This window comes from Pithys albifrons, chromosome 2 (assembly GCF_047495875.1).
Source record: "Pithys albifrons albifrons isolate INPA30051 chromosome 2, PitAlb_v1, whole genome shotgun sequence".
Classification (NCBI taxonomy): Eukaryota; Metazoa; Chordata; class Aves; order Passeriformes; family Thamnophilidae; genus Pithys; species Pithys albifrons.
This window is the reverse complement of record NC_092459.1, coordinates 86,209,849-86,225,642: the sequence shown is the minus strand read 5'-3', so window position 1 is coordinate 86,225,642 and position 15,794 is coordinate 86,209,849. Positions and strand designations below refer to the sequence as shown.

The following is a 15,794-nucleotide window of genomic DNA, read 5'->3' as shown; positions in this document are numbered from 1 at the left end:
CCCACTTCTACTCTTCTGTCAGAGTACACAGAAAGGCGGTGGAAGAGTTATCATAGTGGTAAAGGAAGAATGCAGAATTAGAGCATGAATGTATAAAACTTCACTGCCTAACTGAAGCTTTCACTGTAGCAGAATCCATTTCTTCAGTAGTGACTAGATCAAACCAACAGAATTTATTTGAATTGACTTAAAATTTTAATTAGACTAACAGCAAATTTTCAGTTCTGCATATAAAGTGGTGGGGTTTAGCCCACAAAAACTGCACAACTTGCACTGTGACAGCCAAAAGATAGCAGTGCCCCCATATTAAACAAATGATGAGATATATATCTATAGTGAAGTGTATTAAAAAGAAAAGAACAGAAAACTCAATTAAGGTGAAATAAAGGCTATATAGAAGACAACTTTCATCTCCTGGAAACTAATCTTTTCTTGCTGTATTAGATGCAAAATTTTTCCATTGCACTTGAAGCTTCAACTAACAGTTCAAACAACAAAGAATTTCAGAGAAAATTCTTGCTGGAATAGAGAATGCAGAAATCATCTCCTAAAATAACTACAGGGAGTATGGTGAATAAAATATTTATAAACTCAAAGTAAGTGCTTTCCATAGAGAAAGTCCACACCTATCAGCACTGATGCTGTGGGAATTTCTATGGGTTGTAGTACAGAATCAAAGAATGGTTTGGCTATGAATCATCTACTTTCAAATCCTCTGCCACCGACAGGGCCATATTCCACTAGACCAGGTTGCTCAAAGCCTCCTCTTGAATGCTTCTAAGGATGAGGAACCCACAATTCCTCTGGGCAACCAGTTCCAGTGCCTCACCACCCTCTCAGTTTAAAGGGTCCTATCACTCCATGCCTTTCTAAAAAGTCCCTCTCCATCTCTTGTCACCCCTCTTGTATTCCTCACAGGCTACCTGTTCTGGCTTCCACCCTCTCTAGGTTTCCTTTTTGTGTCTGAGTCTGGAAGGTTCTTGTTCATCCATGCAGACCTCCTGGCATTTTGCCTGACTTCCTCTTCATCAGGATGCATTGCTCCTGAGCTTGGAAGAGGTGATTCTTGAATATTAACTGGCCTTCTTGTGCCCCTCTTCTCTCCATGTCTTTATCTCATGGTATTCTACCAAGCAGATCCCTAAAAAGGTCAAAGTCTGCTCTCCTGAAGTCCAGGATACAGGGCTTCCTGTGCACCCTCCTCACTGCTCTAAAGATATTGAGTTCTACCATTTCATGGTTGCTCCATCCAAGACTGTCCTTGAGCTTCACATTCCCCACCAGCTCCTTGTTGATGAGAACAAGGTGTAGCATGGCACCTCTCCTCATTGGTTCCTCAGTTACTCGGAGAAAGAGGCATCATCAACACATTCCAGGAACCTCCTGGATTGCCTCCTGGAGGTTTGTTGCCTCTCCAACAGATATGGGGGTGGTTGAAGCCCCCTATGAGGACCAGAGCTTGTGAATGTGATGCTGCTCCTGTCTCATCACAGAAGGTCTCATCTGTTTGGACTTCTGGTCAGGCAGCCTTTAGCAGACCACACTATAATGTCACCTGTTCTCGCCCTCCTTTTAATTCTGACCTGGTCTTCCCTGCTTGACCTTCCTAAAGAGCCTGTGTCTCTCCATTCCAGCACTCCACTCACAGAAGCCATCCCACCACAGTTCTGTGATACTGCAGTGGTAACCCTGCAGTTTGTCTGTACATCTCTGATTCCTCTTGTTTATTCCCCATGTTACCTGTGTTTGCATAGAGGCATACCTCATGTCAAACTGGGGTAGTTTCTTTTGGCCTAAAATCCAGAGTTATACAAACAAAAATTAAAACAATTACCATTTTTTTAGTATCTAGAATGGCATAGAAGGAAGAAAAAGCAAACCACAACGCAAAAATTACATAGCATGCTATTACTTCTTATGAGATAGAATACAATTTCTACTGAAAGACAACATATGAATTTCAGCTGTTAATGTGTTTTCTACATCTTTCCCATCTCCCTGATTTTTAGCTCAATGTTTTCTGATTTCAGAATAGAAGATTAATGAAGAACTGCCCCATAGGTGATCATCATTAAACTCACCTGAATTTTGGTATCTTTATCTTCTGTCCATAGGACCTTATATTTCTCAAAGTACTGCAGAACTTCACTAGCTCCTTCTTTTATAGAATCCACAGAAGAAGAGAGGAGCACAACTAATTTAGTAATAGCTTCATGTTCTGCAACACCTGCATAAAAATTCTTTAGCTTTCTGATAAGGGCATCTTCAGTTCCTTCTGTAAAATAAAATTATATATAAATCAATGAACTGTTAACAAAAATAATCCACAGTTGGCTGCTTTGAAGAAAAATTAGCATATTCACAAATATTTATATATGGTGCTCTTATTAAAGTAAAAAGTTGAAATAGGTAAACCCACTTACTTTCCCCTTGTTTAGCTCTTTTTCCTGGCAAGCCAGAAGATGCTTGTTGTGTGCCCGGATCTGGTTTTAAAATAGATTTTTGCAAATGTCTCTGTCCCCACTGAGCAACTCCACGACTTACTTCCAGTATTAATTGGATCAGGCGATTGATGGCATGCTGTATATCATCTAAACTGGGAACAATTACCTATTTAAAACAGTAGAAATATTGTTGAAATAAATGAAACCGGTTAGCATTTTCAAGACCTCAGTTCTACTCCACTCATAGCAAATTGTGGAGCTTATCCCAGAAGGAAAGGTGGAAAATGTAACTTTAACAGGTTGTCTGGCTCAGAATTGCCTCTAAAGAGATGAAGCATATGAAGCATATGAACTGACTATTTATACAGTCATACTGCGCATAAAAAGACAATCAAGTATATAAGCAGATAGATTTATTGTTTTTTTTACAATTATTTTTTAATTTCTATAACATTTTAAGCAGCATTTTTATAATGACTGTTATATAGCATGTGGGAATAAATTACTAGTCTTGTTTCTTCTACAATAATAAAGAATTAGAAATTGCGTGCTAAGGCACAGTCACCACCTCTCACTCCCTTTGGGCCTCACTATGATCTCAGACATGCTCATTAGACCTTGGCCTGGATGAGCAGCACCTGGGCTAAGCTCCTCTTAAGTTTGTCAGGAGCTTAGGTTGTGAGCTCACGAGCTCCTGTCTTTTAATGAATAGCCTTGGAAACTTATTTTTAGTGCCAGAATAACAACCCAAGTGGAGCAATATCTTGGTTATTGAACTTTCAAGGAAAGTTACCAAACGGAATTGTGATCAGGGTGAAAAATTACTATGACTAAAGCCAACTCTCTTACAACCCTATAAACAGTGGTTCTGAGATCCTTTGAGCTCTCCTGGACCACAGTGGGCTGTGATCAGCAGTGAGTGAGATGCCTGTCAGAGCTGATGAACTCTCAAGTTTACTGTACTTGAGGACTACGGCCAAATTCTGATGACATTGGATTGATATCCCCACTTACCAAGGCTCAACCCTTTGCCTTTTGAGAAGATACAAAGCCATCTGACCTAAGTACTTCACTGAACTCAAGGGGAATTTTTCACAGGGCTCTATCTTGTACATACTCCTCGTTTAGGTCTGTGTGCGTGTGAGTGTGCTATAGCAAATGTACTATATTGCTCTCTTAAGTACACTACAGTCATAAGTAAGCTGGGTCTGTAAGTGACTTACTGTTCAGCTCATAGCAACTTCTATAGAATTTTTTGTCTAATTGTTTAAATTAGGTTATCAGTTGAGTGCTGTTAAGTTTAAGTGCTGTTTTAGGCCTAGACTGTTGGTCAACTCTGGGACTAAGTTTGGCAAGGGAGTCCACTCTGAAACTTGTGACTCAATGGGAGGGTCTCACTCATTCCTTTTTAAACCTTATCCTTTCCCATCCTTAACCCTTCTTTCTTTTTCTGTCCCCACCCTTCATGTTGAATCAGACTAAAATCTGATTTTATTCCGTATGCTTTAACCAACTCATAAATAGTAGAGTGAACTTTGCCAACAAACTTTGTCATGTTTTCACTTTTATATTAAACCTGCTTTTGCTGATACCTCACTAAAACACTCATACACAACATGTAGAATCATAGAATCAATTGGGTTGGGTAAGACCTCCAAGATCATCGAGTCCAACCCTTGGTCCAACTCCAGTCCATTTACCAGATCATGGCACTCAGTGCCACGTCCAATCTGCGTTTAAAAATCTCCAGGGATGGTGAGTTCACCACCTCTCTGGGCAGGCCATTCCAATGCCTGATTACTCTCTCTGCAAAGAATTTTTTTTCTGATCTCCAACTTAAATTTCCCCTGGCAGAGCTTAAGCCCATGCCCTCTTGTCCTATTGCTGAGTGCCTGGGAGAAGAGACCAACCCCCACCCGGCTATAACTTCCCTTCAGGTAGTTCTAGACAGTGATGAGGTCACCTCTGAACCTCCTCTTCTCCAGGCTAAACAACCCCAATACATGTACATGTATGAATACATAATTTCATACAAACAAAAATCACCTGGATCAAAGTGTTTAAGATCCTAATTGAATAAATACTGAATGTTTCTTTTCTCACAAAGGTAGCATTACCTCAAAAACTTTTGCAAGAGTGCAGAGTTTAGTAAATTAATGGAACTCCATGCAGTAGCCCTGAAGTTTTCAATTTGTATATTCAGCAAAGATTTTGTAACATAATTCCAAGAGCAATCAAATACCCAAGTCAGAAAAGAACTCTTATTGAACTAGCAGAGTACTTGATAAAGAGAAAAGGAAGGAAAAGAATTATTCCTGATCTGAGTCAAGTACAGCTAGAAAAACAGAACAGGGCCAAAACACAGGTTCTGGTATGCCATGATCCACATTGTATAACTGCTAATATGCTCCCAAGAACTTTCCAAGGCAAACATCAGGCATAGTTTGATGAATAAAACACGACAGGGGCTGCTTCTAACCAGCAAAGTTCTGGTTTCAGGAAGAAATGCATTTACTACTGTGGATATACAGCATGTCATGTCAGCTCATCTTGCGGTCAAAGAACAGACTGTAGCCTGTTTTATTTAGTAGCATACAGACAGCCATAAGGTGCTCAACTCAGAACTTTTTGATCTGTATTGTCAGCAATAATGCTAGTTGTGACTTTGTCCTGTCCTTGTTTGAAAATAACTCTTTGCAGGATAAAGTGGAGTAAAGGCATACATCAGTTCCTCCAAAATACTATCAGGATAAAGAGGTTACCTGAGAGTGATCCAGAAAAGAAAATAAAAACAGTATTTGTTGTTAAACATTAGAGGAATGAACACACTTATGACATGATCAGCCCTCAAATGTATTCCTTAGAACAATATCTCAAAGTTTTCATGTTCAAGTCATCATTTTAAAATGATGGAATCCTTCACAAAAGTCTTCATAACTGGGATATAAACTGCTTAAAAGTGACTCTGATGATCTATAAGTCACTTCCACAGACTGAGTAGTTGCATACACAAAAGCAAGGCTCTTCCAAAATCGCATTGTCCTTAGCAAAGGGTATTTTACCCAGCATTACTGCCCTGGATCAGCCAAGATTCTGAGGACTGGAAAGATAGATGAGAGAAAAATACTTCCTGTGCAGTGGTTAGATCTTGAGGCTTTATGCTTCTACAAGTATCAACAGGGTAAACATTCTGCACTTGGGCAGAACTTACATATCATGTGACCCACAGACATAGAGTGTGAATGCACAACAGAGTGCCAATATGAATACCGGTTCAATGTCAAAGGAGTAACACCTTAGAACAAAATCTTTCCTTCATTATAATTTCATTAACACAAAACTTCTAATCTTTATAAGACATTTGGATAATATTAAGTTACCTTCTCAAATATAAAATAAGAGAAATACCATACATATTGCTGACACATAGTTGTCTTGGTCTACAAAAGGAAAACAAACTAATGCTTTAGTTCATTGCAATCAATCCGCCATTTTGTTCTCTGCACATAGAAATCCACGGTTCTATTTTTGGTTTTGAATCTTCTAATTTTTGTTCAGTGTTCCTCATTCTGGTCATCTAACTTCCTACTTAGGTAACTGAAGTAAAAATGATCTAAGATAATAGTCATTATTTCAATTCAACAAAAGATTTAGATCACACAAGTAACAAATAAAATAAAATAAAAAAGCAACATGAAGATTCTATTTCAGTAATGCAACTGCTACATGTAGGGAGAACTGTAATAATTCTGCAAAGAACACTGATGAACAGGTAGCAATATATTTGCTAAACCACACAAGAACAATGGAAATCCAGTACCACTGAGACAGAAGCCAGAACACAGGAACTGTGAGCACTTTTCCTGAGTTCTCTCAGCACGGTGAAAGGCCTACGGAACTGTTCTCCTTCAGAAAAGATGCTGGGTCAGTAGAAGCATGCTCACTTCAGCAAATGCAGATATAACTTAAATATAGTGTATTTGACCTTACCTATATGACACATAACTTACCAGATTGGGAATATCAAGGTGTACTTCCGCTTTCAGAAAGGGAGTGACCACTTCAGAGTCTCTTGGATGAACAGAAAAATTTATTGACTTGATGAAAATAATTTTGAAACAAACACTTCAACATAAAACCTCCTCACATTACCTGACAAATATAATTTTGAGCTACCTTTTCTGTGCAAACCCATATAGAGAATTTTCACAATAAATTAGTTATTACTTGACAAAACTTGCAGAAGCTTCTTGTCTAAAGAATAAGGATAATAACCAGAGCTCTACCATTCAGACAAATGTTAGCTTTCAGAATTTTTTATTCAAAATATTTTCTTATTCTGGATTTTAATCTCTTGATTTCAGAATGATGGAACTCTGCCGGTGTTTTGAATAGGGCATAAGAAAGTCTCACTGATCATTTCATGCAACAACCTATCATGAGTAAATTTGCTCCATCACATTTTTGATAAATACTGAACAGAACAGAAAAATAATGGCAAAGATGATGAACTAGTGCAAAATGATAAATACATGATCTTAACCTACTCAAAAATAAAACTTAAGCCTAAAAACGAAAAGTACAATTTTAAGTGCTATTTTGTGGCATGGTGAACAATCCCACAATATGATACAGCAGACAAATATAAAGGAAACAACCAAAAAATTGCTATTGATTTCAATAAGATCAAGATTTTGATACAATTTTCGTGAAAGAAGTTCTCAGAAGAAGAAAAAATTCAGGCTTTAACACACATTAATGACAAAACATCGCAAATGTCACTTGCTTAAAATAGATTCTCCTAGTAGCATTCTAAGTAGGCTTTTCAATATACTATATACCATAATAAAGCAATGCTCCCTCTGAAGTGTATGCCTGTTGGAACAGAGAAGAAGCTACAGAAATTATACTGTATGGGTCTTGCCATTCTCATGAAGAATTCATAAAGAGTGCATACTATTGAAGGAATCTTCCATTTGCAACTTACTTTGAAACATTTATTCTTTTTTTAATACTACCCAAAGACAGTCGAGTCGCTTTCTGGAGGCTGAAGAGCAGTCGGCGACTGAAATAGGCAATTAAGTCTTTACAGTTCTGCAATAAATAAACCACACATTATTTAGTATTGTATTCAGATAAGAGCCTGAAGATTATTTCCAAAATTTTTAAGTCAAACACAGGAAAGGTTTTATTAAGTCTTAGGCACAATATTCTCTCCAAACTTTTACCATTGCCACTCACATAACAAGAATTTGTTTAATAAAGGTGATAATTGGAATAGCATGCAATATCCTTGTGAAAGCAAAAATCCATCTTAAACTCATTTTTTAGAAAATCTATTTCATTATTCTTACATTATGTTTGATGCTGTCAATGTGATGTCTTTCTGTAACATAGATATCCAACTATCAAAACTCAAGATTACTTACTAATTAGATTGGTCTAAAAAAATTCCTTATTTTTAGAAAATACCTTTTTAAATTCTTCCTCTTTCTCATTGACCTTAACATCATCACCAGGAGGTGCTTCAGAAGTAATTTTTTCTTTCTCCTCTTCTTCCTTCTTTTCTTTATTTTCAAATGCTATATGTTTTTCTTTTACTGTAAATGAAAAAAAGTATTTTTGTTAATTGAACATTGTGTTTTATTTTGAAGCATGCTGTACCCTCCTTAGAGGCAAAACAATAATGACTTTTATCTTAATAGTATCTGGATTGCCAAAAATTGGTTTTATTTCACAACATTTTTTCACACTAGGAATCAGGTTAAGAGTTCAGCCTGTAAGCCTTAGCCTAACAAACATCATTCTCTTATAGGCAGACAGAGATATATCAGCAAAAATTAAAAAAGAAAAAAAAATCAATATAAACAATTTAACAAAAAACAGAGAAGTATCTTTGCATCAGGTTTTTCTGTTTGCATCCTACTGAACTTCCTAGAGCATTGATCCTGACTGTGACTCTATATCTGGAGAAATCTGAAACCAGAAGTTAAAAAACCTAAGAAAAGAGCTCCATTACTGATTCAGGCTCAAAATAAATTGTCTTTAGAATAGAATATTTTCCTCCATTTTACACTATTTCTCCCCAATAATGCAGGACTTTCTAAAATCTTTGTAACACACCCCAGAGGAGTGGTAACCAGCCACGCATATGCCAGAAGTTGACTATACTGATTTAAACAGACCAGCCAGCGAAACACTGCTCTTAACACACACAATTCTGCTGTGGCAGAAAAATGAAAGAGGGATGGTAGCAAATGCCTGACATAGCTGAGGAGAGAGGAACATTTCTCTTACAGCAGTGGGGCAGGGCTGGAGGCACTGAGAGAAATGGAACTTAAATGGTCTTCCTCTAGAGCAAATTCCCTGGTAATCTATATAGAAGGACAGAGTTTAATTCTAGAAACTCCAAAACTGAATTATCTCTCTATTTCATGGCCTAGTAGTTCAGTTTAACAGCGGCAAATGAAGGCAAAACTGTGGCACAGATGAAAATGTATTGGGAGGGAAAAGTCTGAAGAAGGTTTGCTAAAGCAAATCAGTTTTGATAAAAACTAGCTAAACCTACAGAACTTTTTATTTAAATAACCAACATTAACTACCTGTTGATTCTTTTTCTGAGGTTTTAGAATCTGTAAATTCATAATTCTTTTCAAACAGAGCAATTAGTTCTTGAACAGCATCTTCAATGTGCATGCTTTTCACATTCAAAAACTCAGCACAGTCTTTAGTATAATCCTGTTAAATAAAAATAACAATGAATTGTCTTATTATCACTGATTATCTTATTGTTCCACTTTATGAAAAGTCAAAACACTTCCCTGAATACTGCATTCTTCAGACTGAAACTATTCCAATGAATATAAACATATATTTATAAAAATCTTCAGTTATATTGCCACTATATTTTTAAAGTACATTTTCTAAATGTACTTTTAAGGGCCAGAAGAAAACCCTGAATATTGAAGTGAGGTCACAGTCTAAATTTCAAATTACCCAAATACTCTTTCAACTGTCCTTAACCATTTTATTTACTTGCACTGATTTGCTAATTAAAACATTTTTAGCCTCTTTCGAAACTAAGAAAAATTTTCAGATTTGGAAATAAACTTGTTAGGAAGTAATTTTTGCCTTCTTCAAAAAGAACAGTTTGGAAAAAATAGGGGAGAAAAAAAGGCTATGTATGTCTGAGTATCTTCATACACACAAAAATCTCATCTAATTATGAAGCAGTTAAATAAAAACTATCTCTGAAATAGTACAGCTTAATATCTCAAATACCAAAGAAATCAATTGAACTTAATATGTTTAAACCAAAATATTTTAATCAAGAATAAAGTTTTGCACTTCCACAGGGAGAAGAACTAATTATTAGTTTTATATTAATTTAATAAGGCAAACATTTGCTAGAATTCAAGTTCAAAGATGTAAAGTGACACACACCTTATTGTGGGTCAACATATTCTCTACTTCAATAGGACCATCTACCGGAAAGCTAATTAAAGCAGTTTCTGATACTTCTTTTAATATTGAACCAATCCGCACTTCACTTAGAATATTAACCTAAAAAGAGAAAAACCTATTAATATCACACACTTACCTCTAAAGCATAATGTATTGTATTTTAGAGAGCTCTAAAGGGTATAAATTGTTGTGCAGAAAAATGAGTGCAAGACTGTTAAAGAGTAGAAAATCCTCCAAGAAAGTTTGTCATAGCGAGTCATAGACAGTCTTTTTCCAGCTTTGGCTTCAGTGGCAAACAGAGCATTTGATCATAATTATGTTTTTATTCCACACAGATAAAGAATGAAACATACCCACCACTGACTAACAATCTCCTGCCACAGGAGACTAATTTCTGATATTCATAGAAGAGGTAATAGCCATACAGTTCAACCATCAAGCCAGAAGGGTGATTTGATTATCAAGGTAAATTCTTGAGAAAAAACCCAAAGCAATACAGGTCCTCGGGTATGTTAAATCATAGAATCATAGAATACCATGTGGGAAGAGGACTTCAAGGATCATCTGGTCCAACCTTTCTTGGCAAAAGCATAGTCTAGACAAGATGGTCCAACACCCTGTCTGGATGAATTTTAAATGCATCCAATAATACTGCAGAATCCATCACTTCCACAGGGAGATTATTTCTATGTCTGACTGTTCTCATTGCAAAAAAATTTTCCCTTGTTTCAAATTGAAATCTCTCAATGAGTTAAGTTGCACCCATTCTCCCTGGTCTTTTCCATGTAAATCCTCATTAAAAGGGGGTCTCCGTCTTTTTTGTAGCCACTCTTCACACACTAGACCATGATGATAAGGTCTTTCCTAACCCTTCTTTACTCAACGCTGAACAAACCCATTTGTCTCAGTCTTTCCTCATACTCAGCAGGCTTCCCAGTCCTTTGATCATCTTTGTGGCCCTTCTCTGAACCCTGTCCAGCCCATCCGTATCTTTTCTGTATAGAAGGCACCAAAACTGAGCACAGTTCCAGGTTTGGTCTGATCAGCGCTGAGTAGAGAGGGATAATTACATCTTTATCTCTGCTGGTGGTGCCCTTATTCTTGCAACACAGCATCTCATTGGCTTTCTTTGCTGCAGCAGCACACTGCTCGCTCACATCAAGCTTGCTGGCCGCCAGGATGCCCAGGTCATTTTTCACAGAGCTGCTCCCCAGTCAGGTAGATCCGAGACTGTGCTGTACTCCCAGATTATATTTGACCAGATGCAAGACCTTGTTCTGGTCTAACTTCATAAGGTTTTTGTTAGTCCACTCTTCCAGCCTGTTCAGGTCTTCCTGCAGGGCGGCTCTCCAGTTCTGCACTGTTTGGCATCATTGGCAAACTTTGTGACGGTATATTTGATGCCACCACCCAGATCACTTATGAAGATATTAAATATGGAATCAAAATAATTCAGAATTTATGTGACAAACATTAAGAGAGTAAAAAAACCACAGGCTCAATCAGCATGCAGAGGACTGAGGGAAGAGCTTCGTTCTAGGCTGCACAAAGAGGATACAGTTCCACAACATGCCTGCTATGTGGAGAGTTAATATTTAAAAGTTCTACACCGAACAGTTTTTACATGGAAGTATTTCTTGTGCAACCTCACTCATGGGCATGCTCTCAGAGAGAAGCAGACATTGTCTCTGAAAATCAGACTGAAAGACAAGAAGTGGAAATATATTCTTTAAGAATAAAAGCAAAACTCAAACATATGAGGGTAATAATGCAAGAGAATAGTTGAGTATATCACTTCAAGCAAAAGAACATATTTTAAAACACAACAAAATTTCTATGTATGGTACAAAAATAAGAACAGATTAAGTTCCAATGTGAATAGCAGTGTACTAGAAATAATTTCTCTAAACTTGTAGTTTTATTTATATAATGAGCAGGTGTATACCTTTCTCAAAAGCTGTTTAAAGACATCTAGAACTTGATCAGCTTCTTGAAAGAAATTTTCCAGTGCCACAGATGACCAAGTCAACATGGTAAGTCCTTGCCTGAGCACATCTTCCATCTAAGCAGAAAAATATAATTTCATAGATTAGAAAAAAAAAAGGGAACCATTTAAAACAAATACCATTATTATTAGAATGATTAACTTCACTTATTAAACAGAGTGGCGTCTAAGGATTGGAAGGTTACAGGGTTTCAACAAAAACATCAAAGAAATTCATGCAACATGGAGGAAGGGGAGGGTAGTGCATACTAAAGTCTCGAAGTGACATGTTCAGTAAAGATTTTCTGCTTCCTGTTCTCCCTGATACTGTCTTTTAGTGGCTCCCACTACTGCCTGAAATTAAAATCAAGTCCACTATCAATCTTTCAACCTACATCCTGAACACACTCAAGAGTATAATTACTTGTCTTTCAACCTCATGTGTCCACCTAATGACATTTTTCACTTTTCCCATTTTGAATCACACTAGTCCTCTTCAAGTTTTCTTATAGTCTCAGTACTATGTTAAAACATCTGTTTTTCCCTGATATTTCTGTTACTGAATTCTTGGTCCTCCATGATCTGTTTCTTCTGGATTTGTCAGCAAGATGTTCAGCATGTAATGAAATCATCTTTTCCCTATCACTGTATGATCTATACCAATGTCCTTCCTTTACTGCAGATCCTGTACCTTTAAAGGAGATGGGACTCTGAAGAAAAGAAATACTACTGCCAAGCTATGAAAATTATCCTTTCCAGACTCTCTCACAGAGCTCCCATGAAATTTCTGCCTAGTACTCAAAAACTTTTCACTGATTTGCCACCACAATTTTAAATGTTGTCATCCCATCATCCTTGAAATGACATAAATTTTTTGGCTTAATTGCTGAGAAACTTTGAATCACATTAACATATATTTAATTCTAAGTAGCCACTTATCATTTCTGCTCTTCCATCTTGGCATTTACCAACTTACTGCCAGCAATCTCTTCATCCTAACACTTCTTTTTGCAATGTCTATATCACAGCTAAAACAACAAATCAAGTCCAAACAGACATGCAGCCATTTGCAAATGCAGCCACTGCTATCACCTTAACATATGTGGTTCTAGGGATCATAAATTAACGTCATTATGTTGGGACAATATTGTTACCAGTAACCAACACGGTCAATCTTGAAACTCTATTAGGCTTTACATAGGTTGCTGTTTTACTATGGCACCAGTCTAGTCATTAGCTTAGATATGCTCATTCCATCTTTGGATTTGTGCTTTCCTCCCTTCTTCCTACAAACCAGATTTCTCTCCCTTCTTCAAAAATATTTCAACTTTCTGTTGTTGTACAATACCCACCCTTCTCTCCTGCCAATTTTTTCCTCTAAAACACAGAGATACATGATTCCCTTTATGATATAATCATGTTTACAGTAGTATCACTAGAGTGAAAACTTACCATTACTTTATCTCTTTATCTTTTATTATTTAAGGCTTAAGAGCAAGGACACACTTTTATTTCACACACCTCAGTATATGCCAGCTATGTAGTTACACAAACTTACACAAACTCTGCAACCTTTTGATGTTACTACTTACAACCAAAAGTGGAGACTTACGTAGAGCAACCACATGCATAGACTTGCAAATGTCTGGCACAATGAAATGGCTTGTGGGATATAGAAATTCTGCATCTTTCATAACACTGTACCTTTAGTGTAGTATATAACCTTTCTACACCACTGAAAAGACTTAATTCACAAGGCTAATAATTCTCTCCAAGGAAAGACAAGGATCATGACATTTAGTCTTTCAGCTAAATGAAAAGCACAGTTAAAACTTCTAAATAAGTGATAATTTACTTCCTTGTCAAAGCCAGAGATGTGTGTAGATAAATAGAGACCAAAAGGCCATGTCTTTTGTTCTATTTGGCTTATATCTCATAGGTACTAAGATTATTCTATTGTAATGCACATTATTTGAGCACTGTATGAGGGATGCAAAGAACAAATTGCTAGCCTTAAAGGTTTTAGTAAAACTCTTTAAGTTTGCAATATGCATATCCATCTAAATATTTAAGAATTTTAAATTATCATTATGTATTTTAACTTCTTATGAAGTATAATTAAATGAATGTAGCAATACCAACCTTTTGCATTTTTGGTGTCAGTAGATTTACAAAAATACTTGGTGTTCCTTGACACAAATCTTCATAACACTGGACAAGACCCTGTTATTTATTAGAAAGGGTAGTATCAAGCAGAATATTTCAAGTGTTTCTTTACTGAAGCAAACAACATGTAAAGCAGCACAAAGATCTATTTGAAAACAATTCTGGAATTTAACACAGACATTACTACCTATGAACATCATTTCTGGGATATAATGAATTTGTTTCACACTAAACAAGGAAGAATGCAAGTCACCTTTGGGCAACACTATCTTAATGCACAAAGCCAGACAAAGTATGATCTTTCTCTAGAGCTAAATAATGTTTGAGTTTTACTGATTGTAACTTGCAATACCCTCTTAAATCTCAATATTATGTGCTTTAGATACTTAAATTCATGTATGACCTCAATTTTAAAATATCCTCTTGTCTTATGCCACACACAGAGAAATCTTGTATGGTACACCTTATCCCCAAGATACAGGCTTCTTGAAATACTACAACAGGAAATATTACAATAAGTATTAGAAATGTGACATCTCCAGCAGGTAAACCTGAAAAATTCTTCATGTTTTTGTGGCTCACCATCCTTCAAAACATTCCAGACTAACTACAACTTTTCCTTCTGAAAAACTTTATAAAACTTTGTTTTACTGATTTTCAGACAGTGAATACATTTTGTATACATTTCATTATTTCATCACCAGAGTATATTTAACATGCCTCGGGGTATAAAGAGCATATATTCTTATACCGAAGTATCTCCTAGCCCACACAACAGTTAGCAAAGGGGTTGCAAATGACATCCTTTATGCCCACTTGCACATTGCACAAATTTACCTTGAACTACCCCATACACAGCTTTAATATTTTTTTAACTATAGAAAAATCCTATGATTAAACAGATTTTATTTTTGAAACAGCAGTCATGATACTTTTCAAGTTTACCTCTAAGCGCAACTTGTTTGACTTCAGTTTATTTTCTATTATTACTATCTTTACTGCTTGCTCTGGTACTTCCAGACCCAACTTTATCATACATTTGGCCTCTCGGATGATCTCCAGAAGCTGAGGATCAAAATTAACCAGGAATTTCTCGGATTTAGGATGACGCACAAATATAGTGGCTTGTAAGGCTGCAAAGACATTCTAATATCAGTTTCTGAGACAAATAATTGTTTCTGTTCTATAAATTATTATGGAACCCAGATTACTAATGTTACTATATAGTGATTAAGTGTGTACAGTTACTTGAAATAGTTTCATGTTCTTTCAGTTGAAGAAAATATACAACTGACTTCCACCATATTTTCCTTCTACCTTTCTCATCATAAACTAAACAAGCCATAGATCCAGTTTCATTTGTGGCATATTTTTTCTGAGCCCAAGTTAGAAAATTAAGAAATTAATTTTCTAAGGACCTGGAAACACAACACTTGAATATCAAACATTTCTAGGCATAAAGTAATACTTTTCCTTAGAGGGACTTGGATAATATAACTTTATTTATTATTATAGTGGAAAGAAAACAGGAAGAATTATTAAATAGAACACATAAAGAATTAAACACCCAAAATTATGTCTTAAATTTGTATCCCTTCTGTTTGCAGTAATCTGTCAAACAGTGTACAAAATCTGCAATCCTCCACATCAAAACCAGTTTTCAAGGTCAGTAAGGCACCATGACTGTATTACTGAGCCTTCTTATTGACTCACAACTAATTTACATATTTTAAGGG

General features: G+C 36.2%; 1 protein-coding gene across 2 annotated transcripts in view; it reads right to left on the bottom strand.

Annotated features, from left to right (window-relative positions):
* Positions 1 to 15,794, bottom strand: part of DNAH8 (dynein axonemal heavy chain 8) — a 117,596-nt gene that overhangs the window by 86,605 nt on the left and 15,197 nt on the right. Inside the window, exons 14-23 of one of the 2 annotated variants that reach the window (XM_071548021.1) lie at positions 15,004 to 15,191; positions 14,035 to 14,115; positions 11,854 to 11,970; positions 9,888 to 10,007; positions 9,044 to 9,182; positions 7,917 to 8,038; positions 7,432 to 7,538; positions 6,455 to 6,515; positions 2,424 to 2,610; positions 2,082 to 2,275 (exon numbers count right to left, since the gene is read on the bottom strand). In XM_071548021.1, the coding sequence (XP_071404122.1) occupies positions 2,082 to 2,275; positions 2,424 to 2,610; positions 6,455 to 6,515; positions 7,432 to 7,538; positions 7,917 to 8,038; positions 9,044 to 9,182; positions 9,888 to 10,007; positions 11,854 to 11,970; positions 14,035 to 14,115; positions 15,004 to 15,191 (1,316 nt within the window). The remainder of the gene's footprint in view (positions 1 to 2,081; positions 2,276 to 2,423; positions 2,611 to 6,454; positions 6,516 to 7,431; positions 7,539 to 7,916; positions 8,039 to 9,043; positions 9,183 to 9,887; positions 10,008 to 11,853; positions 11,971 to 14,034; positions 14,116 to 15,003; positions 15,192 to 15,794) is intronic. The other variant, XM_071548022.1, reaches the window with a different exon arrangement.